The sequence below is a fragment of the Anopheles gambiae genome, chromosome 3, assembly GCF_943734735.2.
Source record: "Anopheles gambiae chromosome 3, idAnoGambNW_F1_1, whole genome shotgun sequence".
Lineage (NCBI taxonomy): Eukaryota > Metazoa > Arthropoda > Insecta > Diptera > Culicidae > Anopheles > Anopheles gambiae.
Genome location: NC_064602.1, coordinates 21,886,102 through 21,911,229, shown reverse-complemented (window position 1 = coordinate 21,911,229; position 25,128 = coordinate 21,886,102). Strand labels below are relative to the sequence as shown.

At 43.3% G+C, this 25,128-nt stretch overlaps 1 protein-coding gene across 18 annotated transcripts in view; it reads right to left on the bottom strand.

The window, feature by feature from the left end:
• LOC1279930 (dual specificity calcium/calmodulin-dependent 3',5'-cyclic nucleotide phosphodiesterase 1) overlaps positions 1-25,128 on the bottom strand; it is a 275,103-nt gene that overhangs the window by 96,485 nt on the left and 153,490 nt on the right. For 2 of the 18 annotated variants that reach the window (XM_061654071.1, XM_061654082.1), the window contains exon 1: positions 10,716-11,615. The exons of 6 other annotated variants lie outside the window; for them this stretch is intronic. Coding sequence is in view for 6 of the 12 variants with exons in the window: in XM_061654068.1 (XP_061510052.1) it covers positions 16,024-16,360 (337 nt within the window). In the remaining 6 variants the exon portion in view is untranslated. 10 more of the 18 variants (XM_061654068.1, XM_061654081.1, XM_061654065.1 and 7 more) reach the window with 10 other exon arrangements.

The following is a 25,128-nucleotide window of genomic DNA, read 5'->3' as shown; positions in this document are numbered from 1 at the left end:
GAAAGAACAAAATCGGAATGTCTGTTTGAATTTTTCATTATTTTAAAACATCACGCTTAAACCATTAATCGCTTGGTTCGATTTGGGGGAAGGTAAATACAATCAACGGAAGAATTTCCCGCACTACCCAGCAAGGTGTAAAATGGTACTCAAAAGCTTTATTAACAGCAAACATTCAGCCCACGGGAGCGAATTGCAAGAAAGGGTAAAATAAATTCCAAACCTCGTTGTCAATTATTTTCCTCCCTATTTCAACCGTCCCTCCTGGGCCTTATTTTATATTTCACAAAATACCTCACACCGGCCTCACCTTTTATCAGACCCCTAGAGGACCCTGTCGTGACGAAGATATTGATTTTCATTGCCCTTTTCGTTGTTTAGTGTGGACAGTTTCCTGTCCCCTTCGCCGTGGTTTGCGTAAAACAATATTCAGGCAGCGAGCGCCAACAGCATGTCGTCTCCTTTACGTTCACCTTTACGGCTATAAAGCTCGAGATAAACACGGCTCAAAAAATGGTATGCAAAAAATCGATAAACAAGGCCGGTGTGAAATCAGTGAAGCTTTCGCTCTTGGGATGGGGTTTTTCGGGGGTAAAGGAGAATTAAAACAGGTTTATAAAATTTCGCTATCGTTGTGTGGAAGAGGTTTCCGTTACGTGTACGTAAGAGGATCGTCAGGCAAAGCCGCGGGAGTGGTGCGATACGGAATTGATGATTGAAAAATTATCTTTATGCCTATCACATCAATTACCGATAAATGAGAAGCTTCGTGTAAGCTGATTGAGGGGCTTTTTTAATGGTACACTTATTGATATCACATCAAAGGTGAGCATTGATTTGATAATTAAAGTTGATAAGAATACTGCAAAGTATTGGAGTAAGCATGTTGAACTTAACATAATCATTTTGTAAACAAACATTATATCAGTAGGCTCTTGACAACGACAGAGATCTTCATTCGAATGGAGCATCAAGTTTACGTGTTTCGATTGAGCTTTTGGAAGAATTAAATTTCCATAAGGAAGACATAAATTAACACGCGTTTTCATTCAGTCCCAACGTGTGTAATCTTCTCTGCTCCAATGAACAATGGCACTGTTTACAAAACATGATTAATGCCTTGTAATGATGCTTCCAAGACACCCTCCACGCTCCAGGGGTGTGTGTGTGTGCTGCCACGTACGCTAGCTTTAATACCTACGAAGACACAACCTAGAGCTTTTCCCACCCATCCACGAGACTTCCTCGCACCTGCTGCCGCACCCGAAATACCTTTACCGCCGCTCGAGGTGAAGGCGCTTTGAACGAAATCTGTCAGCGTTTTCATAATTTCAATGCACGGCACTGCTCTTCACGGTGAGTGCACGGTCGAGTGCGGATTACGATACGTTGTAGGCATGGCAAGGAGTGGGGATTTATTTGTACGCGCGGCACCGATCCGATCATAGACACATGTATGCATGTGGAACAAAGTGAAGTATGAAAGAGGATTACATTTGACAACGTCACATTCCGTGTGGCTGGTGGATAATTTGGAGGGAAGGTCTCTAGGCGAAATGTGTTGCAAGGAAGAAAGAAGTAAACCCCATTCAATGGCATCACGTCGTTTGAAGATGGTTGATTGCGATGCCGAAGCATTACACTCCTTCCCTTTAAAGGTGCTCATTTTGGAGGAGCTTTTGAGAGGAGAATCACAAAAAAGGACGGGTTGTTGTATGATTCGATTGGTGGAAAATCGAGTTACCTTTCATTTCGATTCGTCGTGCAATGAGATTCCAGCCAAAGATAGCACATGAACCGGATGAATTTCCCACCAGCCCGGGCGGTTTAGCAGGAAGGATAACGGCAGACCAAACAGATAATCTGGTCAGTAATAATCTTATCAACGATCTGTAAAAAAAAGATTCACCTTTAATATGGAAGGTGAACGCCGGATGAGATGCTTTCAGTTGATTTCTTTGCCCTTTGGAGTGTGCTCAAGGCAGCAAATGGTATTTCCTGCGTGCGAAGGTGACATTTGGAGTGACGCAACGCCCGCAAAAGCAAGAGAGCGAAAGACAGCTGGGGCAATGTTTTCCACTTTTACTCTTCCTTGAAAGCTTTCTTTTAAATATTGCAACATTTTGTGCCACAACCATGTCAACAGACACATCCGTTCTGACACATGAGCACACTGGGAACGCAGAGGGAAGTAAAATTAAACCCGCGCCCGGTTCGGTGTGCTTGAAAGCGCACTCACATCTACATACTTGCCGTTTTGGAATAAAAAGGGCGCACCATCTCTACACACTGTTGTCCTTCGCGGTGAAAGACTGATGGGACTGAAAATAAAGCAACCGAAGCAGTTGGCAGTCCATCTTCTTCAATCCCCGGCGGTGCACACAGCGCGGGCGAGAAGAACGCGCGCGCGCCCCTGGCCCTTTCCAGCAGGAAGCAGATATGTCATGCGAAATGTCACCCTTAATAAAAACCCTCTTCATCGTGTGCGGCACACCCGCATCGCCTCTCGTCCTGTGTCCCTGTGCACCATATGGACGGTGTGCTGTGTCCCGCGCTTTCAAGATTTCGACATTTGCTATTCAACTTGCTGAAGGACATTTCCCGGGGTGAAAGTGGGCAAAAGAAAAATACAGCCCATGCGTTTGTGGGCTGGTTGCGGTGCCTACGCCACGATCAAATCAGATTGCTCGTTGTGGTCGTGGGCCCGTCGTCGACACTCTGCTTTTGATGGTGGTGTCAACCAACAGGGCCTGACGAACGAAAAGATTGCACAGCATTTCAAGGCCACCCCCTTATGCGGGGTGTTGTTAGTGGGTGAATCTGAGTCACTTTTTCGGAAAAGGAAAAGTGTGCAAATTACGTACGTACGAAGGGCTTTCACTGGGTTTGCTCGCAGTAACAGGGAACAGTTACAATATGGTAGGAAAATCTTCGTAACACTGTTCACACAGGCTGTTCAGGAGAAGGGCGGGAAGAGGGAAAGCACCTCCCGCACCTCGGTGTTCGACAGTTTTGGGTGGGTGAACGCGAATGGAGGCCAGCGCCTTTTCTTCGCCAAGCACCAACAAAAGAGCGAGTGTGTGTGTGTGGGATGAAAATTTAAATTTCCTATTGAAATTTTCGCCCCTCCATTTTTGCCCTCCACACTTGTCCTACTCTCTCTTGCAAAGGATTTTCATTGGTATTTGGTGTAGTTATCCGGGATGAGCAAGCGCCTTCCCCTTTGTACGCTGCTGTGTGATCTTTTGATGCTGCCAAAATAATCCTTCGTTTGCTGGCTAACGAAAAATATCAATAATTTTCCAGTTTTCCTCCACATACTCGCATGGCTCGCAGTACATGATAACAGGGCTTAGAGAAGGGCGGGAAAAATTCGATCCTGAAGGGGCATCTTCCAAGCAACATAAAATAATACGACATTGACACGCACGGGCTAAAGGAGCGTAAGCGAAAATGTCTATAAAAGATAACCCTGAATTCAGGAACTAACTCACACACACACACAAACACCGTTGGATGCAGAGGATATCAAACGGAGATATCAAATAGATCGACCGATGGGACACACGATTAAAATTGATTTGATTGATCCCTTTCTGCGAGATGGCAGTGGGTGCCAACGGATTCAGTTGGTACGTAGAAACGTAGTGTATCCGCTCCATCTGGTGTGACGTTCAAGGACGCCGCACTTTTCGACAGTTTTATTGAACCGAGTGTAATGCTATCCTTTGCGCTGACATCCTTTGTGGGGATTTTTTTTTCGATTTTCGCTATGGCGTCACGGTGGGCATTGTGTTCGTTGCTGTGCGTGGTAAAGGGTACGTGTAGCGTTACAAATCGCAATCCCATACAGATCGTGTCAATTTAGTTAATTGATGTTGTCGCGCGTAGGATGAAACGTGTGTGAAGAGTTTTTTTTCCAAAAAGGGGGTTATTGCTTGAGTAATTTTGTATACCTAGTAATACAATTGAATCACCAGGATTCTTACTGCTTATTGTTTGATATTTGCTTAGTATTTTTTATTCAAGAAAATCTCGTTTTGTGATTCTAACATGCGATTTTTTTGTAAAAAAAAAATATTTTTTATTAAAAATCCTATAAAAAGCATATATTCAGTAAGACTGAATGTCTGTGCCATAATGTCATGAGAAGGTGTGAGCTTGATCTACACTACAAAGTCATAAAGCTGTATGAAACTAAACTTTATACTGAATAGTGACCAATCTTTACTAATCACTAGCACCTCCGTGAGGAAACTGTGGGGATACATTTGACATTAAATTTCAACTCCAGAATGTTTCCATTCGAAGTTCAGTAGACGACAGTCAATGAGCTATCACGTTTGTTTGGCAAAAAATAGGAATTGAAATAAGGGAGGACGATCCCTTGATGTAGTCGTCTCCATAACATGCCCGTCATGGGTTCAAGCCTACAATGGACCGTCTCCTCCGTAGCAAGGACTGACTATTATTCGGCTGCGTGGTAATGAATTAAGTACCGAATGCCTGTATAGGCCGGCATGTCGGCGTAGGACGTTATGCCAAATAGAAGAAGAATAAGAAGAATACGAAGAAGAAGAAGGAATTGGAATAAAGATCTGACAGTTTGGGCCATATGTCAGTGTAGTATTTAATTATATGGAGGACTCACGAAGGAGAAAGTTTGTTTGAAATTTTTTAGAAAAATACTCCAACAGTTTACTTTGGCTGCTTTACAGCATGTTTCTTTCCAGTATGTTGCTAAAATTGGAGTATAACGATAACCTCATAACTTTTAAACCAAAAACATTGAATTTTGCTTTGAATGCTTTAAATTCTTGTTTTTTATCTTTAAAATGTTTTGAAATTGAGTTCGGAAATTATTTTCATATTTCATATTCCCGTACATTGGCAGTCTCTTTCACCTCAGCACTTGCCTTTCTCTTCAGAGAAGCCACTATCCAATGTTTGTAAATAATAAATGAACCCTTTCAACGATGGGAAATGGCACCATGACACTGTTCACCATATAGCTTTGCTATATCTCTCTCTTTATCGCTCTCTCCCTCTCTTTCTCTTTCTCTTGCTCTTTTTCTCTTTGCCGTTTTCTATGTTACTTTAAAAATTCGCTCCATAACCCCCGTCTCGGCACCCAGGTCACGAGACGGCCAATGCAAAAGGAAATCGATAATCATCCATGTCCGGCGTGTTTGGCCCGGGCTTTTCAGCGTTCACGTTCTTCCCGCTCCCTTTCCATTCGCATTCGGAAATCACAATTTTATAACAAAAAATCAATAAAATGCCAGGGGGAAACAATCGCGCTCGCACGGGCGCGGTGAAGCAACTCCGTTCACGGTGTCGCTCGCTGTCGATAGCGTTAATCGAAGTGAAGCGTTGGCCGGAATTCCTGACCGCCTGAACCATCAAACCGACCGTTCACCGATCAGGTGCAGGAAGTTTGATAATATCTACTAACAGTGGCGCTGTGTGTGTGAGCAGAATTGTACGTTTCCCCGGGCCCAGACGTCTGAGGATGAAGGACGGATTGATTATCCCACGGCACACCGTCAAGGTGATGGACCGAAACCGAACCGCTGGGAAGATTAGCAGTGTGTCCTATATTGGGTGGAATGTACCAAAAATGAAGTAAAAAAAAAAACACACACACACACTCTCACACATAGTGCTAATTTTAGCTAATGCGAAAGAAGCGCCACGCAGCAAGGTCAGTTGGATGGTTTTGTGATTGTTTCAGGTGTTCACGAGTTCGATTGGTTGGGTGTGATTGAATGTGTAAAATTCTCCAAACGTTTAATTTTGTATTTAGCTGTTAGGCTTCAAAAAGAAACACTAATTAAAGAGTGTTTTATGTTCCACTTTACATGCTTGCATGTAGAAATCGACTGTTAAAGCATTAGTGATCTTTAAGAGTCGCGATCGTCTTCGTTTGTTGATGTGCCTTCCAGCATAAATGCTTAGCATACCAAAACTGGCCAAATGAACACCGTTGTAACGTTGTACACTTCGAAAGCAGGAAGAGGAAGAAAAACGCACCTTCCTTTGTGTCCGAATACAACAACAAAAAAGTCACAAACGGTGCGCGGTTCGACGTCACATCAACACAAGCCCAACTTTGGCCCCAATTCACGGTCATCGATCGCGGCTGCGTTCCTTCTGGGGCGTTCGCCGTTATGTGAAGTCTAATTTTACGACTTGTTTACATACTGCCGCACTGCTCCACCGCACTGCTTTCCCCGCTCAACACATCAAACCAACATCAAGCGCCGACAGTTCGAACCGATCTTCAAATACGGCGGCTAGGGGTTTGTTGTTGTGTGTCTTATGCCATCACCACCACCACAAACACCAACGGCGCTTGGTGTTGTTTTGGGTGAGCGAAAAATTAACCTCCTAGTTTGTATCTAATCTGTTGCATCCTGTGTCAACCCCTTGTCCCTGTTCGGCTTCGGGGTTTCATTCGGCAGCATGGAACCAAGGGCAACATTTGGACCGAAGGGCTATTTTTGTAACCTCTCCACCGGCTGACCGGCGGCTTGCGGTGCTGACAATATAAAATCATAATTAATTGAAAACACTTCCACTGGCGTGCTGCGTTTTTCGGTTGTTGTCGGTGTGTTGCTGTCTGTGTGTGTGTGTGTGTGTGTGTTGCTGCTGCCTCCCATTCACAACCGAGAGCGGTGCCACTTGTCGTGTGCTGGGTGTTGTTCTGTTTTTTTCTTTCTTCTGCTCAGTTGTACGCCAAAGGCCGCTTGATTAATGGGTTTGGCCGCTTGTCAGCGGATCCCGTGGTTTCCTTTTTGTTTTCTTCTGGCAGTCATTTCGTCACGATGCCCGAGCGAGAGAGAGAGAGATGTCGCGTGATATCGCTAAGCTTTGCGCTTTTTGCACCCCGAATCGCGTCCTGAGTCACGAAACTCGGCTCCGTTTTTTATGTTCGTTTTTTCGCTCTTTAAACTGCAGAAATCGCCCTGTGTCGGCAGTTTAATTGGCAAATTTCCATTGGTTTGGGGTTGCATTAAAATAAAAACAATCACTGACAGAACGATCGGTCAGTGATCGGTGAAGGGCTGCTGCGGTGAATTATTATCGCGATGTTAGTCGGTCGCTGCAAAAGATGCAAATGAGAGGAATGTTTGTGTGTGTGTGCCAAATATTGGGTGAGCGAGTTCGACTCATTCATTATGAAAAGTGTTGTTTTCTGACTAAAACAATTTGGCAGCTTTGTCAAGGAATTGAATTTCAACATTTCGTGAATTATTAGGTATGTGGTAATTAACTGCAAGAAAATTAGTAAAATAATTCTCTCAAGTTAAACTTCACAGAAGCTCTTGATAATGCTTGTTACCAATTTATACAAGCTAGTCTTGCACGTGATATAAATTCCATCCAGCCACTTAGGAATGAACGGAAGACCACAAGGCGCTGGCGAAAGGCTCCTTCAATCTCGGACTCATTTTGCTTCCCAAAACATAAAAAAATAAATGTGCCTTTATGCAGTCGTTAGTATTTGTCTGCGTTTTCCTTCCCAGCATCACGAATACACACTTCCCCAGTTCTTTTTCTTCTACCTTTTCAGCAAGTACACGGAACCCAACGCACCGAGGGAAATTGAAAATTGAAATGAGGAAACAGAACCGCAAACGATTTAATGTGTTTCTGCGGTTGTTATCCTGATGGTTGCTGGTTGGCTGCTTCCAAAACCCCCTCGGTTTGTCGGCCATTACGTGCTTAGGGGCTTTTGTGTTGCTTCTTTAAGAAAGCGCAACCCGTTCCGCAACCCATCGGGGTCGGGTTAGAAGGCACATGGTCTCGTGATTTACGGTTAGTTGGTTGTTCTCTATGCTCGCTTCTTGCCCTCAACAACAACAGTCAACGCAACAGTCTAGTGGTAAGGCTGCAAGCGTAGTAAGTAGACATCATTATTAGGGTATAATCGGCACTGGGAAGATGTGGGAGGATTGGTAGTAATTTTATGAGACAGGTGAATTAGTTAACAAGTGGTGTAGCTGTGTTTGGTTTAATGGTTTGCTACGTTTAATCTTGAGCATGGTATGGTTGGGGTGAGATAAACTTTTGTTTGAACCGGAAAGGGTGCTCGCTCCGATAGTCATAAAGCTGTCAAATCGGAAACGATTTAATGAAGAGCTGTTAATTGTTTTAGGGTTTAGCCTGGTTTAGTAGTGAAGATATATTAAATTGAACCGTCGGAACAAACATCCACAAACAACTTCAAAAGTGACCTTAAAGCTACCAGCTTTCAAGGGAAGTCCTATTGGTTGTTTGGGCAGATTGAATTTTGATAAGATCACCGCACCCGTGTCTGCCAAACCACAACCAAACACAACGTTGTTTTCAAATGTTTGTCTCATCTGCCAAACAAATTCAATGTCAAACAACGTCACCCATCCCTTCCGAAGCTCATTATTAATGGCCTTTGTTAGGCGCCGTAACCAAACACCCGAAAAACCAAGGTGCTCAAAAGTAGCCTTCATCCCAAAATTGCTTCACATTCATCACAGCTTCAGTCTCGCGAGGCGTGTTTGATAATGCGCCATGCAAGGACGGTCGAGTTGTGTGTGTGTAAGTGTGTGTGTGTGTTTGTATGTCAGCACCATCATTAGCTGCACCCGAATGCGAGCGGCAACTTGGTGACCCTTTTGCCGGTCACATCCCTAATAAGGTCTTTCAAACAGCTGGTACCAATGCCGGTGCAAGAATCGTTTCTGTCCGAGGTTTCCATTGAGTTGCTTCGAACTCTAGGATAAGCAATTTCTTCTCCCAAATGTCCCAACAGCTGGTTCAAAGCGATTGAGTGTTGCGAGCATGCAACGGAGCTTTTCCTCAAGATGTCTGCTTGCGAGGAAAGATATTGCTTTCTTAACAGAAAAACAGCAAAAACAAGACTCAACCGAAAGGCCCAGCCTGAGTCGGTTTTGGCAACAACATGTCCGTCAGTGTTTGACACGACAAGGCAAGAAACCGTTCGCTTTCTTGCTTTTACACCCGAGAATCAACGCGTCAACGTCGCTCAGTTGCGGCTGACTTTGGCTGTCAAAATCAAGCATGATTTAATGCGGCCCATTTGGTTCACTCATCGATCGGCGCCCGACCCGTTTCGGGTGGTATTGAGATTGATGGAGTAGTTTTTCGCTCACACACTTGTTTATTATCGAGACAGCTTGGGCCGGCGCGGGTGGGTGGGTAAAACTTTCAGCTCACTAATCATCAGCTTGGGTTTGGGCGCTGCTGATCCGACATAATCAATTTGCGATGTTCAAGAGGAGGAATTAATTTCACTGCGTTAGTCTCAAGCCGTAACGATCGGTTAGCCTTTGATGGTTGGAAAGTGCTGAAGGGTGTACCAATGGGTTTGTTTTCTTCCTGCCTTGGGTTCCTATTCGCTCTCAGCTCGCACGATAACATAAGCCTTATCTTCATATTGAAAAGTACTTTTTGAACTTTGTCATTTGTGTGTTGAATGTCATGCAAGTATCATGTGTCAGATTGATTCTAATTACCAATGATGCTTTCATTTCATGACATTTGGGGTTTAGTTTCTCTTTGAAATTAAAACGTCTCTCATTCCACCATAATATCATGCACAAAAATTGCTCGAAGCTAATGTCTAAATAAGAAAAGTTCAAAATTTCTCAGCATAAATCGAATTTAAAACTCATTTTAATGATTGGTTAATCATAATTAATGGCTAATGTTTTAAAGGTTGATGTGTCGCAAGACAAAAAGAAACGCAATTCAAGGATTAAAGCATACTATACGCATTCCAGGAATGATACTGAACTAGTGAGTCTCAATGAAGATTCATCTCTAAACTCTTGGAATCACTGAATCAAACGTCCAGTAGAAAGAATATCTGTTGTTTTGAAAAAAAAGAAATCATCCACGTAAAATCCACAGTAAAAATCCTTTACTGCAACAAGTCTAGAGACGTCCACCATGCTTTTTCCTCTTTCCCACATTTCACTCGTCCGCCCGAAAGGCTTGCGATAAACAAGCTTGTTTTTTTGTATGGTTCTCTACATCTAGGCGAATCTTAAAATTTAACGAAAAATGACCCACACCATCGCTGCCAGAATCAGACCGGATGCAGACCCTGGATAGCGTACGAATCTTGCCAAACTGTTTCAGGGGGTTTTTGCAAGCACCGGATTGGGATTGGTTTATTTATTCGACACGATATACGTGTGTGTGCGTGTGTGTTTGTGTGTTACTGACACTAATTTGTTTACATATTTGTTTATTTCATAAGTGCGTGTACGCCTTCAATTTGAGCTCGAAAGAATTTAGCAGAAAAAAACAGAAACCACGTAAGTACGTAAGCAAATGCGTACCGTGTAAAAATTCCCACAAGGTGTTTTGCATTGGCAAAAGGTGTCGGGATAGAATTGCTTTATCCCCGATTTTATCCGATGCGACAACGCTCCCGGATGATAATGCCAGCTGGATAGTGTTACTTTTGCCTGGGTGAGGTAAGCTTACTTTTTCGTGTATGTGTTTGTATTTGTGGAGTGTTTTGACACACTCGGAACGTTCCCATAAGCTGTGGTGGATTATTTGCGGGATAATGCTTTTCACCCCTATATCTTCTCCCTTCCCACCATGTATGCCATCGTGGAAAGATGGGGGAAATACTTATTTTAAAACAACCATCTTTAAACCGAGCTCTCCGAGTTCGTTCGCCATAACCGTTTCCTCACCGCCTGGAGTGGATACACTGTATTTTTTGCCTCTTTTTATGCACCCCTTTTTCTGCTTTTGAATTATAACAACCGGAGCGAACTATTTATTCGCAATACAATACACACGTACACAAAAACACACTATCAAACACGCGCACACCTGACACGACCGTATGGATCGTATTGCAAGATTTAATGATAGCGCACACTATTTATTTATTTTCTCATTAGCACATTTCTTCAGCTATTAGGGGCTAGTGCAGCGACACAAACGCGCACACGAGCTTTAGCACATTTTATTTATTTTTATCAACCACTATACAAATCACAGACACACACACACGCACGCAAGGTGAGCACAATTTGGAGTGATATGGGGAGAACTGTATGTAGCTATTTATTTTACGCATCGAATCAATATCGGCACCGCCAAATCGAGCCCGAATTTAAATTGGCAATATTTTATACGATTTTAACGCTGATCTTGCACCGAAAAAAACCGGTCGATTTAATGTTACGTAGCTGGATCGATCTGATTTTAATGTGTCCGGTTGTGATTGGTAGTGAAAGAGGGAGTTGGTTTTATCACTATATTATGCTCTCGCGTGACTCTGCATGGTTTTATTCCCAGTAGTATGCAAGTAGAGTCATTTACACAGGGTTATGGTGTATTGTTTTTAACCATTTCATAGGAATTTATCTTAGCATTGCAAAAGGCTTTCATCAAGCATGGAACGTCACGGACCGACAATTAACGACCGAATATCTCGTACACAAACGCGACCGCCCGACGATGTATGTTGTCTTTAGATGCTTTCGGTTGGCTCCACCCGGGCGGGGAGCTTTAATTGCAAATTTAGTTTAGAGCATACAATTGACACTTCTGTTGTCCATTACAAGCTTAAGGGTGCATTGTTTTCCTTTTTTTTTTCAAACCTCAAACTGACCGATCTCGTACCGGAAGGCGCGCCAACGAAAAAAATGTAACTAAATTCCCGCTACCGACCGAAGGGTTTTTATCGAAGGGAAGGCTAGTTTTTCGGCGCACGCGAACGCGATGCTTTCTTGAAGCAAACTGTTTTCTTCGCCCGCCTTCATAGCGCGAGGGACGTCCTCGCGCGCGCTGGGCTGCAGACGCGTTTCATTTTGCCCTCCCCTTTCGGTTCGGGCACGGGAGGGCATCTCCCATCCGGTTGCGCTCTCCCGCTCTTTGTCGGTTTTCGCGCGCGCTCTCTCCCGCAATCGCTTTGGTTCATGCACGCACAAGCGCGGTTCCGCTCGCAGAGAATGGTTCGGCCGATTGTGCTGTACAGCATCACCTGCTGAGGTGGAAGCTGGTGGGGAACTGGGGTTGGCCGCTTGAAAAAAAAACGGGCGGTTGAGATTGAGTCGAGGTGCTCTGGCCTTCGGGCCCATGCTCGCGTGCAGCACAAATGAACACCAAACGGTTGGCCGTTGTTTATGAGCGCGTGCTAGAGAGAGCGAGACGTTTGAAGTAAAATGATTTGTCAAGGGTCGAATGAACCTGCTGCCAGGTTGGAGCTTCCCCACTATGGGACACAACTGGAGCATAAATCATTGGGAAGCATAATGAGCACATCGATAAACAGTCTCATGGTAACATGGATATTAGATTTTAATTAAGATCTCAATACCATTTTTGAAGCGGTACAATTTATTTATTAAATCATGTTGAAGTTTACTATTTTTTAAGTTTTTTTTTGAAAAATTATAAAAACCATTCTCGGTAAACTATTTCAATTCCATGAACGTTGAAGTTATCATAAGTTTGTTGCTAGAAATGCTTGATCACATACTTAAGATCAGAGTGAGTAGTGTAAAACTTGATAACACTTATGAGCGTGATAAAATTCCCAAAAATAAAGTGCATTTTTTATGGAAGAAAGAATTATAGATTTTACGATTTTTTATTACCCTTTCCACCAAATAGACAGTTCGGACTTACTTAATTTTTTCACAGGCGAGTGCTACGCACGATACAGATCTCATTCTGCACAACCGAAATTTTTGCACCCGATCGTATAATGTTAATTGTTTAAATTACGATTTTGAGCAAATAAACAAAGGGATGACGCACTCAGGATGAAGCCACCCCAGAGCAGGTAGATCAATAATAAACCTATAAATAACACAATCAATGGTTCACGGTGCGCCCGAAATGGTTTACACATGTTTCTTAATTTACGACGAGTGTCTGAGCGAGCGACAAAAAAGCGGTACACGGTTGTTGCCAGAGGGCACCCCGGCTTAATTGACTCTGAGAGGAGCAGTTTCGATCGCCGGTCACGATCGTCTGCTGAATGCTTTACACATGAATGACCCTTTTGCTTGATTATGATAAGTGTATAGATTTGGGTCAATTTACAATTTGCATAAAATCAATGTGATCTTAAAGGGGAGTTTTACGACAATTTGGTCAATACTGATCGACGTTCTTCACGTGAAACAAACGTGTTCAATTTCATTTTTCTTTAATGTTGTTCAGAAAACCCCACATTTTAATTAAAATTAAAAGCACATTTCACCCAGGTGGATTAAGCTGAACCGGTGCAACCTGCTACGTTCGCGCCACGCTTTAGCATATGCCCAAACCCCGTGTGTATGTGTATCCGCTCCATTTGCTTCCCTTTCTCGGAGCGCTTTTATATCTACAACACCAAAAACCTGTCTAGGGGCTCGTTCGCCGCCCGTTTGTGCCCTGCCTAACCGTCACCGGTGTGTCTCAGTTTTGCATGCTGCTGCTTCTACTTTTACTGCAGCCGTAGCTGTTACTGGTGCTGCTGATGCTGTTGTTGATTTCGGATATCGCGGGAGGGCAGGCAAGCGCCCCGTCCAACATGACATAACTGTAACATGCGCTTGAGTTACGACGACGACGGCTCAGCATCATCGGAGCAGTAGTATACAAGAGTGCAGCCGTGCTGATGGTGATGATGATGATGATGGAGTGCGATGGGAAGAGTGTGAACACGATGGCACAAAAAAGAAAACAACAAGGTCGTCGGGCAGGCTGACTCTCTTTTCACCGCTCACGGGATGATTTGTGGAAGGCTTGTGCGAGATTGTGGCAGGCCATGGGCGCTTGTACGCACTTGCGTGCGAAATGGGAGGACTTGTTTTGCTCCGAAGCGGGGAGCATTACGTTGAGCGAATGCTGAGATGAAGTGAGGAGAAGTGATTTCAGCTCGGAAGGGAGAAGCGAAAACTGAAGTTAAGTCAGATATATTTGAACCATTGATTGATTTGTTTAAGGGATTACAATCAAAACTTTGAGGAAAATATTGATTGCAAAAGAGGATACATAGTTTGCAACTTAATCATGCAGCATTTATAAAACATGAGCTTCGAAATAAACTATCAAGTGGTGAAGCATAAGAGAGCTTTGTTTTAAAGCGCTCTCTCGCTCACGTTGCGCTCTTTCGAACTCGAGTTCATTCCGGTGCGTTCATTCCGTTCGGCTTTTTCCCCGAGCATGCAGCAGGTTGTTGTTTCCGCTTGCTGGCGCAAAGCGCCTTTTTCCAGCGGCATTATTTCCTGACCCCCCCCTTAACACACCCTGCGCAAATCATATGTTTTTGCAACATAGCTTCATCCTGCTTTAGCGCAACGCAAATCCAAGCAGGGCGCGAAATCGATCGGAACTTTGCTCTGGAACGGTTGTTGAGGTAGCAAGCACACTCCAGTTCCGGTCCCGCTCCTGTTCAAAGCCCCGAATTTCACCCCCGTAATGGTTAATATGTTTGTTCTTTTTCCGCTTTGCACCCTTTGATAGTTGCGGGGCCCTTGTGCCGTCTGTCGGGCTTGGTTGGAAAATCTTTTCCTCTTGCTGTGCACACGGCGCAGGAAGGATTGTAGTTTTTATTTTTGTTATTCCACCCTCCCCTTGCGGCAGTGTGGTGTATAATTACTTAGGGCAACTTTTCCCTGCACACTCGAGAGCTTTGCCTGTGCGGTGCTTTTAAAGCTTGCGTTAGGATTTCACCGGGATGCACCACCGGTTGGAGGGTCTGGTTTTATGCTGTCGGTAGTTGCTAGCTACTGTTGCCTCTGTTGCTAGCTTTAAAGTGCTGGCGTGCTCGAGCGGTTGTAATTAATCGAAGAAGAGGGCAGATTATTGAACTCGGTGGTTAAAAATAAATGATGATGGTAGGTAGGAAAATCGATGCGCGAGTGCGAGCCCGGGAAAATTGCCGGCGAGGTGGAAATAATTCGAACAGGATGTTTACAAAGGATCGCCATGTTCAATTACAGAGAGTGCACCGAACGGTTGGCGTGTGTTGCAGATACATTTAACGTTTGTTTATAAAACCATGGCTGACTTTTAATGATTGATATCGTGTATGGTTATTTATCCTTACCGATTTTTTTCATCGATTTGAAGGGCAATTTGACTTACCTAAAACAAGAAAAAAAGAGATAAAACAATTAGTTTTAGTTTCAATTTGAGACACAAAAAAAATTACCAAATTTTTAATTTCAAAAATTCATGTTTTCATTTTAAGTTGTAATGAAAATAATAGTGAACTAAAAAAAAACTTAATAAAAACTGACAAGTCTGAAGTCACATTTTAGATTAAGATACCAACCACAATATTTAATGTTAAAGTCAAACCAAAAATACGTAGCAAATTTTAGCATGATTACTCCGGTAGCATCCAACCGCTGTAGGTAATCAAATTGATTGCAGAAATTAAATTGTTTTTGAAAATAAAAATAAAATCCCACAAATTGAATCCTGCTCTACCCTCTCTCCAATAGAACCAACTTCAACGTCAATAAATTACTCAACTTGACAAATAAAAACAAAACCACCCATAACCACAGCGCAGTGCTTTACGATAGGGTACGGTGGAGATGTAATTATTCAATTTCTCTCTTATGCAAATCAATTTGCTTCCGCCAAGGGTTCTACGGGAGCGGACGTTAAATTTATGATGCACGGAGCACCGAGTGAACAAATTGGACCACCAAAGGTCGTTGTAAAGATGACAAAAACAAGCATATGTAAAGTGCATGGAGCAGTTGTAACGTTCATTGTAAACGTTTTTATAGTTTTTTTTTCTGGCAGTTTATGTTGAATTTTCGTTATTTCCTAAAATCTTCCTGGGTTTACTTTTTCTTTGCAATTAAAACGTTTATCGAATTTTTATCAACTTCATTTGTTTCAATTTTTGTGCATGCTGTTTGACAGCTTTTTTTATTTACAGCCAAATAAATCATCTTCATTTTCCACTTTCGCACACACACCTACGGTACGGTAAAAAAGAACCTGACCAAACGCAAGCCCCACCTGCCGCACACCTACCGTAAATGTGATATACGTGATCCTCGCCGCTCGACGGTGCCAGGACAATTTTTTGTGACTTCTGACGCACGACACACTTCCTGCTATTGTTGCACTGGGGTGCATCGCAGCATCGGCCCCCTCCCGCACTGGCCGTGCGGGCAGGAAGTTCGCCGACGTTGCTGCTTTTGACAGCGTTTGTGCAACGGGCGCTCCCGTCTGCAGTGGCGTTGGCACTGTTGCCCGTGACGTTGGTTTCGTTGGTTTGGTCGGTGGTAATTACAATGTCCTTGCTGCTGCTGGTACTGCTGCTGCTGCTGCTGCTACCGTGGCACTGTTTCACTGTACGTTTGGGCATTTTAGCGGAGCAATTGTAAGCGCACACTTGCTTTGATACTGATATTTCCAAGGGTAGAACACGAATTTAGGATCGGGTGAGTTGCGCAACTTAAATCACTGCTGGTACGGTTGGGAAACATAAACCTTTATCTATATTATTGCGTTTGCTGTTACTTCTGCTTCTTTGACTCTATCTCCCCGTAGCTGCAAATTTGATTCCATGCGCTCCCACATGCTTGGCTGGCTGGGGCCTCTATGTGTGGCAATCGCATTGCAAGTAATGAAATCATCACCGCAGATTTATCATCCTGGTAATGGTGTTCGCCTACACGGGCGATGTGGGTTTTGCATGCTTTTCGTTTAATTTCATTTTATTAGTTTCAGCTCCTTGCCTTGCCGATCGTTGGCGATGAGCTCATGCGGATCATGTGTTTGTGGGAAAAAGGATTGTTTTGAATGGCTTTGGGTTTAGTGGCGGGGCAGAATTTATCGAGTAGTGTAGCGCTGGGAAGCAATATGACGATGCTATAGCACTTTATGGTGGTGGGAAGATACTTGTTATGTGGGCGTATGATTGGAAGAGTTGTTTCGTAGGATTTAATAAATTTTACGACCGAAAATAGAACATGTGCAAGTATGCATATAACATTCAATTTTTATATGACAAGACAAGTGTGCATTTTTATTCCATTTCAATTAAATTTGTACGCATGATCTAATGCACAATCATTACTGGAGTGGTTTTGGATTAAATTGGATTTGGATGTTTTAACATCTGCATAAAAACAAAGACAAAATTATTGATTTTTCATGGCTTTATCTTCACCATCGCTGACAAAACGTTTGCTGCGCTTTCAATGATAGTATCTCATGAGTCAACAGCGAACATTTAACACCTCTATCAGTTGAACACTGACCTTTTTGGCCAAACAAGTAAAGCAACTTTGATTAGGAGTTATCGCGCTCAAAGAACGGAATCCCGTTGCGTCTAAAACGGTCTCCGTGTTGCAGTTTTTGGACGTCGTATGATCCCGATGCGGCATTTACAACATTTTGGCTTATTTTACTTTTTAATTTTACTTTTACTTTTAGACTTATTAGGCACAACAATCAGAGCATCACAAGAAAGCCAACTTCCGATTGGCCGACGTCCCTGAGCGACTAGAACTTCCAAAGAATCTTTTTTTTTCTTCTTAGCACAACAACCGTTGTCGTTAAAAGCCTGCCTGTACCCACTAGTAAAGTGAGCTTGGCTTTCAGTGACTTATTTATTACCTTAGCAGCATAGTCACTCCTGCGTATGGGGCCACGTTCCATTAGGGGCTTGAACCCATGACGGGCATGTTGTTAAATCGTACGAATTGACGATCGCCAGACCGGTAGCTCCAAAGAATGTTGAAAATAACAGTGAAATAGTACCAGGGGAACATGAACAAACATACCAGGAAGCAGAAATCGCGTCCACTGGCTACGCAGCGGCAAGCAATAACGCAAAAGCTCAGTGTGATCAATTTAGGTGAATTTCGGACGAATTTCGATATGATATCCTATTCCACGAACTGGTCCAACATCCCCCAACTGTGCCTATCAAGTTTTTCTAGTCAAATACTATGCAAAAACTCTACTCCAACAATTTTGTCGCATGTTTTTGTACGAAATGATGAAAATGCCGGATAACTGACGACAGACAGCTTGCAAGGTCGTAGATTTGTTTTTTGCAAGTAATCTCAAATAATTACCTTGCAAAGGATGTTAATGGAAAGAAAGTATCTGTCCTAGTTTTTTTTGCTACTGCTAGCTCAAGAAATCCATTTTTAATGCAAATTTTAGGATTTTTCAGATGTATAAAGGGATAGTTCGCATTGTTCACTGAGGTCCTTATAATATTTTTAAGTGATATCTGTTCGAGATTACAGCATTATAGCATTACAGTGATTGATAATTTACATGTAATATTATATCAACATTTGCATTAATCATGATTATTCTTCCATGGATAAGCTTTTGTTGAAACGGTTGATCTATTTCATATGGTTTCACATAAAATAATTCCCAAAATATAGTTGATAACGATACTAGATGTTTAGTCTTAGTAGCATTTCAGACAAGCATCTGAATATTGTTTCATACAGGATAGTGCCTTCTGTACAACGCAAATTCTTGACAGACACTCAAGAGCAAAAGATCGTGCAAACGCCAGCGACATAGTTTTGTCTTATTTTCCCACAACCTAATTACAGTTCCCGGCGCCCGAGCCACAGTTGATCGAGCACAACTACTGCACAGCGAAAGATGCTGCGGCGCAACCTTCAACTGCACGAAGGTCCCACTTTCTCAGGGGATTCAATTAACTCCACGGAGTAATCGAATTTGTGCACCAAAACCGGGAAGGTGGCGGGAAGCACTGGGCACTGCCAGCAATTTTTAACAAGTTTATTACAGCGAAAATGCGCAACACTCGATCGACGGTCGTCTTCCGAGACGGTGTGGTAAACGGAATTGGTACAGCGGATCCGGTACCTCCGCACTGCAAAGTATTTGGCCGATACCGTACATACCAGCCCTCAGCCACCAGTAATGGCTGGCGAATGGTTGCTTTCGTTTGGTTCGGTTCGGGTTGGTTCGCCGGTCAATTTTTCTCTGGCATGTCGCACGGATCGAGCGTACAGAAACTAATTATTTGATTTTTTTTTGGTTTGGTATCTCTCGTTCTACCGTTCGGTTTGGTTCAATCAAGTTCACCACCGGCAGTTTGCAGGTACGGACGGTTCGATTCGAAACCACCACCATTATCACCGGTTGGAGCTATGCGAGCTACAAACATAGGGTGCCTATGGGACAGTATGCGGCCGTCGATGTGCCGTTCAGTTAGAGTGAAATAAATAATTAAGAAGTCACCGAATGTGGCATGGGCCGGTTTCGGTCGAGTCCGACTTTTCGTCGCCATGTGTGTGTGTGCGTGCGTGTGCAGAGTGGCACATCATTAAAATGCCTTTCTTGTTCCCTTCCTGGCCTGGGGTTGGCTAGCTGGTTAGCGGGTTTGTCGCTGTTACACACGGAACAGTTGAATTTTCTGTGTGCGCACGGGTTTGGGAATGCATTCAGAGCACGAAATAATGATACCAGGTAGTTTAAAATAGGATAGCATGGGTGCGGTAAATGGTGGAGGTAATTAATTTATACACAAATGAAGAGCAAACAAGCGAGAAAGAAACGGTAATTTCGGGAATATATTCTTGTTACATTGTGTGAGGAATTCAGTGACAGAAAATATATACTTAAAAGGCAATTCATTGAAACTTATGGACACAATTTTACACCGACAACTACTTCCAAAAATGCACCACAAACACAATCATTTATAAAATATATAAATAAACAATTATCGCACCACAACTTCGTAACATTTGCGAGACAACTTTGTTCAGCCACTCATTTTCAAATCTGTTGCAATTTCTCATCGAGCCCCGCTTGTTTCCCTGGCACATAGACACTCGGTGGAGCAATGCTCACTCAACGATACACACTAATTCTTTATGCATTAAAAGGGCGTGCTGGCTGGTGGATGCAACATTGTTGATGGTAGAATTATGAACCTCCATTACGGTCGATTTTTATGCACATTATTACCACCATCTCGCTCTCTCAATCTCCCTCGCTCGTGCTCTATCTCGCCGTGGGAGAACTCGTTTGGCACGACCACGCCAATTGTACTGTTTCAGCGTGCAAAATATTTTGTGACATCAAATCACACACCGATCGTGATAATGAAAAATGCATATAAACACAGACACAAACACACACACACACACACACACACACACACACACACACACACACACACACACACACACACACACGAAATGACACGCACTAAACTCACGCAAAATAGAACGTTCACACACTGGTCCACACCACCTGCACCCGCGTTAGAGCGCACAACTAATGCCCGCCACCCCGGCACGCTGGCTGGCTGAACTGGCTCGGCAAAACGGCAAACATAAACGTGCGTCCTCGTGCAGGAAAGTGCGCTCGAGTTGCGTTAAAAAGTGAAACTGAACTTATCTCCATACAACACACAAACACACACGGTGCAGCGCACACGATCGCTGGCATCCCCCACGAATCGGTTTGGGTTCGTACCGCGGGGCACTGCTGGCAGACGGCGAATGAAATCACCGTCCAACCTCCCTCTCATCTGCAGCGGAATGAACCGATGAACGAATCGGCCGAACGATCGAAACGATCTTATTAAAGTGGCAAGACGAGGTGGCGTAAGCTTTTCGGTTTAATGATGTTTTTACCCCGTTGCAAGTGGTACTGCTGGTACTGGTACTGTTGCTGCTGCTGCTGCTGCTGCTGTTGGTATTGTTGTCATTTTTAATGTCCTCCTCTCACCGCCCAACCAGCCAACGGTACCCACGTGTCTCACTGTCTGCCCATTGTCTCGCTGGCCGTCGCCACCGGGGAAAGGGTGGCGTGACCCTCTCCTCACTGCAGCTCTATCAATTCATCATCTTTGGTACGTCAACCCTTGGGCAGCGATCGCAAATCAATTGCAACAGTAATCTCTTTTAAGGAAAAAATATAAAAAAGTTTGGCTGTGATCCTAATAAAGATTGGCTTTATTATGTTTTTTCGTGTTTGAATTTGTTCCAATACGATTCCGAAAGTACCCCTTTTCCTATTAAGGGTTAATTGTTGCCAATCGGATGCTGCAAGCTTTGCCGGCAAAACGGTGCACGGAGTCTGCACGGGTGAATGGGGTGGTGCTCAATGAAAAGGTGTGCGCTAAAGGTTGGCGCAGTAAGCAGTAAGGTTAAGTGTGCCGGCATGCGGCTCTACGGGCAACTACGCTTCACCGTCTACGCAGCAAGCACCACGTCGCGCGTACCTTACGCGTGCGCAACAAACACTTTGGGGCGTGTTGGGGCGAGAAGACAGGATGGAATGCCCTGCGCATAGGGGGACACTAACGAGAACTTTAACAAAAAAGAATATAAAAATAACAAAAGTATACAAAATTTCAATCCACACACACGCAACGCATACAAACTGGTGTGTTGAGGCGCACGCGAACATGTTCGCTTGCTTGCGCGAACGTACGCAATGGTGGGTTCCTCCCCCCCCCCGGCAGGGAGGCTGTTCAGTGGGTCACCTGTGGCCGTTCGTCGCGGCGCGGCAGCAGTGGGTGTTTTGTGTACCCTTTGCATTACTTTATTTTGATTGGTAGTTTTGTCATATTTAACATTTATTAAATGGCGCACGAGCCACTGCACGGCTTGTCTTGTTATCATTTGGTGCGCTCGCGAGACATTGATCTATGTTTGAGGCAACTTTGCGCAATCTTTTAACACATTTATAGCCGGGCATAGCAGCGGAAAGGTGTAGCGGTGATATATGGGAAGACAGAAATACTGAAAAAAGCGATTGCGGACAAATGAGGTTGTTGATTGTGGTAATATTTAATTGAGAAGGTAAAGCAGCCTTCATGCCATATTGCGTTTTGTTTTTATGTTGTTCCTAATTTTCATATTTCATTCGATTTATTTTTGTGTCTATTTTATTTATTTATTTATTTATTAATTTATTAATTTATTTAGTTTTAGTTCTGTTGATCTTTTTTCTCATTTTTCTAAGCTTTGTAAATGTTTTCGAGGTTTTTAATTTAATCCGCTGTTAATGCAGTATTGTGTTGTTAAACTTTCAGTTTTTATTTAACTTTAATTTGTATCTGTTTTTACAGTTATCTTATTTCATTCATGTTTTATTTTATTGAATTGTTTCTAATGTCATTTCAGTTCATTTAACATAGTTGTTTTATGGTTTATTTTTGTTACTTGTTTGACTTATTAAATGTTTGTTGTTTGTTTGACCCATTAATTGGTCAATCGGTCACTTATTTTTACTAAAGAGTTGTTTGAGGAGTTATTTAATTTTCTTAAAATATAATTTGTGTATTTCTTTTTGTTTCACTTTTCTTCTCTCGATTTTTCATTACTGCAAATTATTTGCTTTGGCATTGTTTTTGTTTTCACCCTGCCAAAGGCAATTTCAGGGTGTGGCAGAACGGCATACCGCACCAACCTACATAGTAACGATCCCCGCCGCAAACCACAACAATCTCATGCGGACGCGATCGGTTGAAAATTTCGCAGCTCTAAGGCCACCAACCCACCAGACAGCGATAGAAAAATGTCAGTCAACAAATGCAACCAAAAGAAGAAAGAAAAAAGCAAAAGCAAAACACAAAAAAAAACAACATTATCCCCTTTACAGCTGCCACGGGCGATTGTTTGCAAGATTAAGACACACCGAAAACAGTACGGTGGAGAGACACACACACACGAACCCCTAACCCGGTGGGGGCCACCGGACACCCGGGCGTGCAAAAATAGCTTGTTCAGCCTTTTCAAACCACACGCAACCGTCCCGAAACGCCCGGCACACCTGACTGGGCCGCAACCTTTGTGGCCGGAGTCGGGAATGTCGGCACGCTGAGATTGGGTTGCTCGTGCGGGCCCAATGACACGCACATTAATGTTGCAGCACCGGGGACTGTCTGCCTGCTGCCTATTAGATTGGCTACGGAGTCACAGCACATGTTGGCCGGGCACCATTCCTCCGCTGATGCTGAGGCCTTATACAGTGTTGGGCGCCATTCGAAGCGGCGGTTCGATCCGTTTTGGTTGACGCTCGTGGCCTGCCGTGGGTAATGAATCAATTTTTCATCTCACAAAGCTTTCTGCTGGTGACTACCGTTGGGAAGCTGATGGGATGGTGATGATGAGAGTGAGTGAGAGAGAGGGTGTTTATAATCTGCACCACGCTGCATTCGTGTGCCATAGTCCGTTTGCAGATTAGCACATATTAATTAAGGCTGGCATATTGTTGGTGGGTTGTCACGCTTAATCCGGCTCCGGTGATCGATGCACACGCGAAAATTTGCGGTCGCTCTTTGATGCAGCCGGATGAGAGCCGGCTGAGAGCAGCGCTAATCGAAATGCGGGGTAATGAATGTGGGCTTCGCAGAACAATGCACTGGGTCGAAGTGCTAGTGTAGCCTGTCCGCAGTGTGGGAAATTAATAACTGTTCGAACAATGAACAGCCGGCGGGCGTATGAAAATGAGGATTAAGAGCAAGCGAAGCATGTATCTTGTGGGCGCTTGGGAGAGTATTTTTAAACATCGGTACATCGTAATGTTCAACATGGGGTATGTTTATTATCTTGCATTTAACCTTAAACCGAAGAACCGCGCTTGTTTGTGTCGCTGGTTGACTGCCCGAAACAATCGTCCTTCAAACAGCAAGCACCTCGTTCTGGTGGATATTAATAGATCCACTTTATCAAAAACCATTTTGCTGCTGCTGCTGCTTGAGTGTCCCTTTCCTTCCGATTTGATCCACTTGACCCTTACCCGGTCAACGTCACGTTCATTAGCTTTTGTCCGCCGGACTCGGGCTGGTTGATGGTGATGAAATCGTGGCACACGATACGCATTTTGCCTTTTGTATCTCCAGCTCCGATCTCTCTCGCGCTTCATACGTGTTAACAGCCCTGCTTTTTTTTAGTTGTTGCTTCTTTTTACCCCCGCTCTGTGCGTTCTTCGACAGCACGCTCGCGATAGATAGATTAGCTTCGATAGCCAGCCCGGATTGCCTGCGCCTGTGCCTGTGGTCTGGCAGGTTGGCCTGCCACGTTGATACATTGTGTTTTGCTGCAGTCCGTCCATTCGCCCCCGTTTGCCATCGTTGCTGCGTCTAAAACCAATTAAACGTCAACACAAGTTCCATTCGCAAGTGTTCGGCTGCTGCTGTTGGTGGTGGTGGTGCTGGTGCTTGCAATGAATACCCTGTCATTTTTATGCTGTCACCACGTAGGGCTACCTAACGCAGAGGTTGCGAGTGTCAAGCCGGCCTTGGAAAGGGATGGTGCGGTTTTTATGCGCTGTGTTGAGGGGTGTTTTTTGTGTTTTTGTTTTGTTTGTGTGCTGTTGCTTAGGTTCCACTTATACGGTCGCGTTAGGTTTGAAGGGATTAAAGGATTGATTGTTGAACCGATTGTCGAGGGTATTGTTTTTGGTTTGCTGTTACAGTTGCTAGCTCTTAAGCCAAGGAGAGCTGGTTGATGCTTTTATTTTTTGTAAAACTATGTTGCTATCGCCGAGTAGAATCAAACTGGTGCAAGGGTAGCAAAGTAAACTAAAATTCAAATTACAATAAGACTATGGATATTTTGTCCTACAGCTAAACGACTTATGAGAATTGTTCTGACGTTTTGTTGCATTTATTCTTTGTTAATTTAGTCACTTTTTTAGCATGATGGCATAAATTTACTCATTTTGTATTCATTAATTTAGTTAGTAGCTGTGTATCAGTTTTAGTTTAGTTTAAGTTTTCTTTTTAATGTTAGCCTATATTTTCCGGTAAAATTGGTACATAAAACACTCAACGATCCCTTTTTGAATTTTGAGAAATTTTTTGTTCAGTTTTTTTGTGTTTTTTTCAGTTTATTATTTGTTGAAGGCCCAAAATTCCAATTTTCATTTTCATTTTAATAATTAGAAGCAATTACTTTGTACTATTTTCTTATAAGTATTACTACCATTGGGCCAAAGCTAATTCTATTTTTACAATTTATATTGTATAGTTTATTAATTAACATACATACATTACATTACTGAATACATTACAATCTATTTGACTACTATCATTTGTTTTTATATGTATTTGTTGTATTAAATTATTTGAATTATATTATTATTATATTTTTATTTCATTTCATT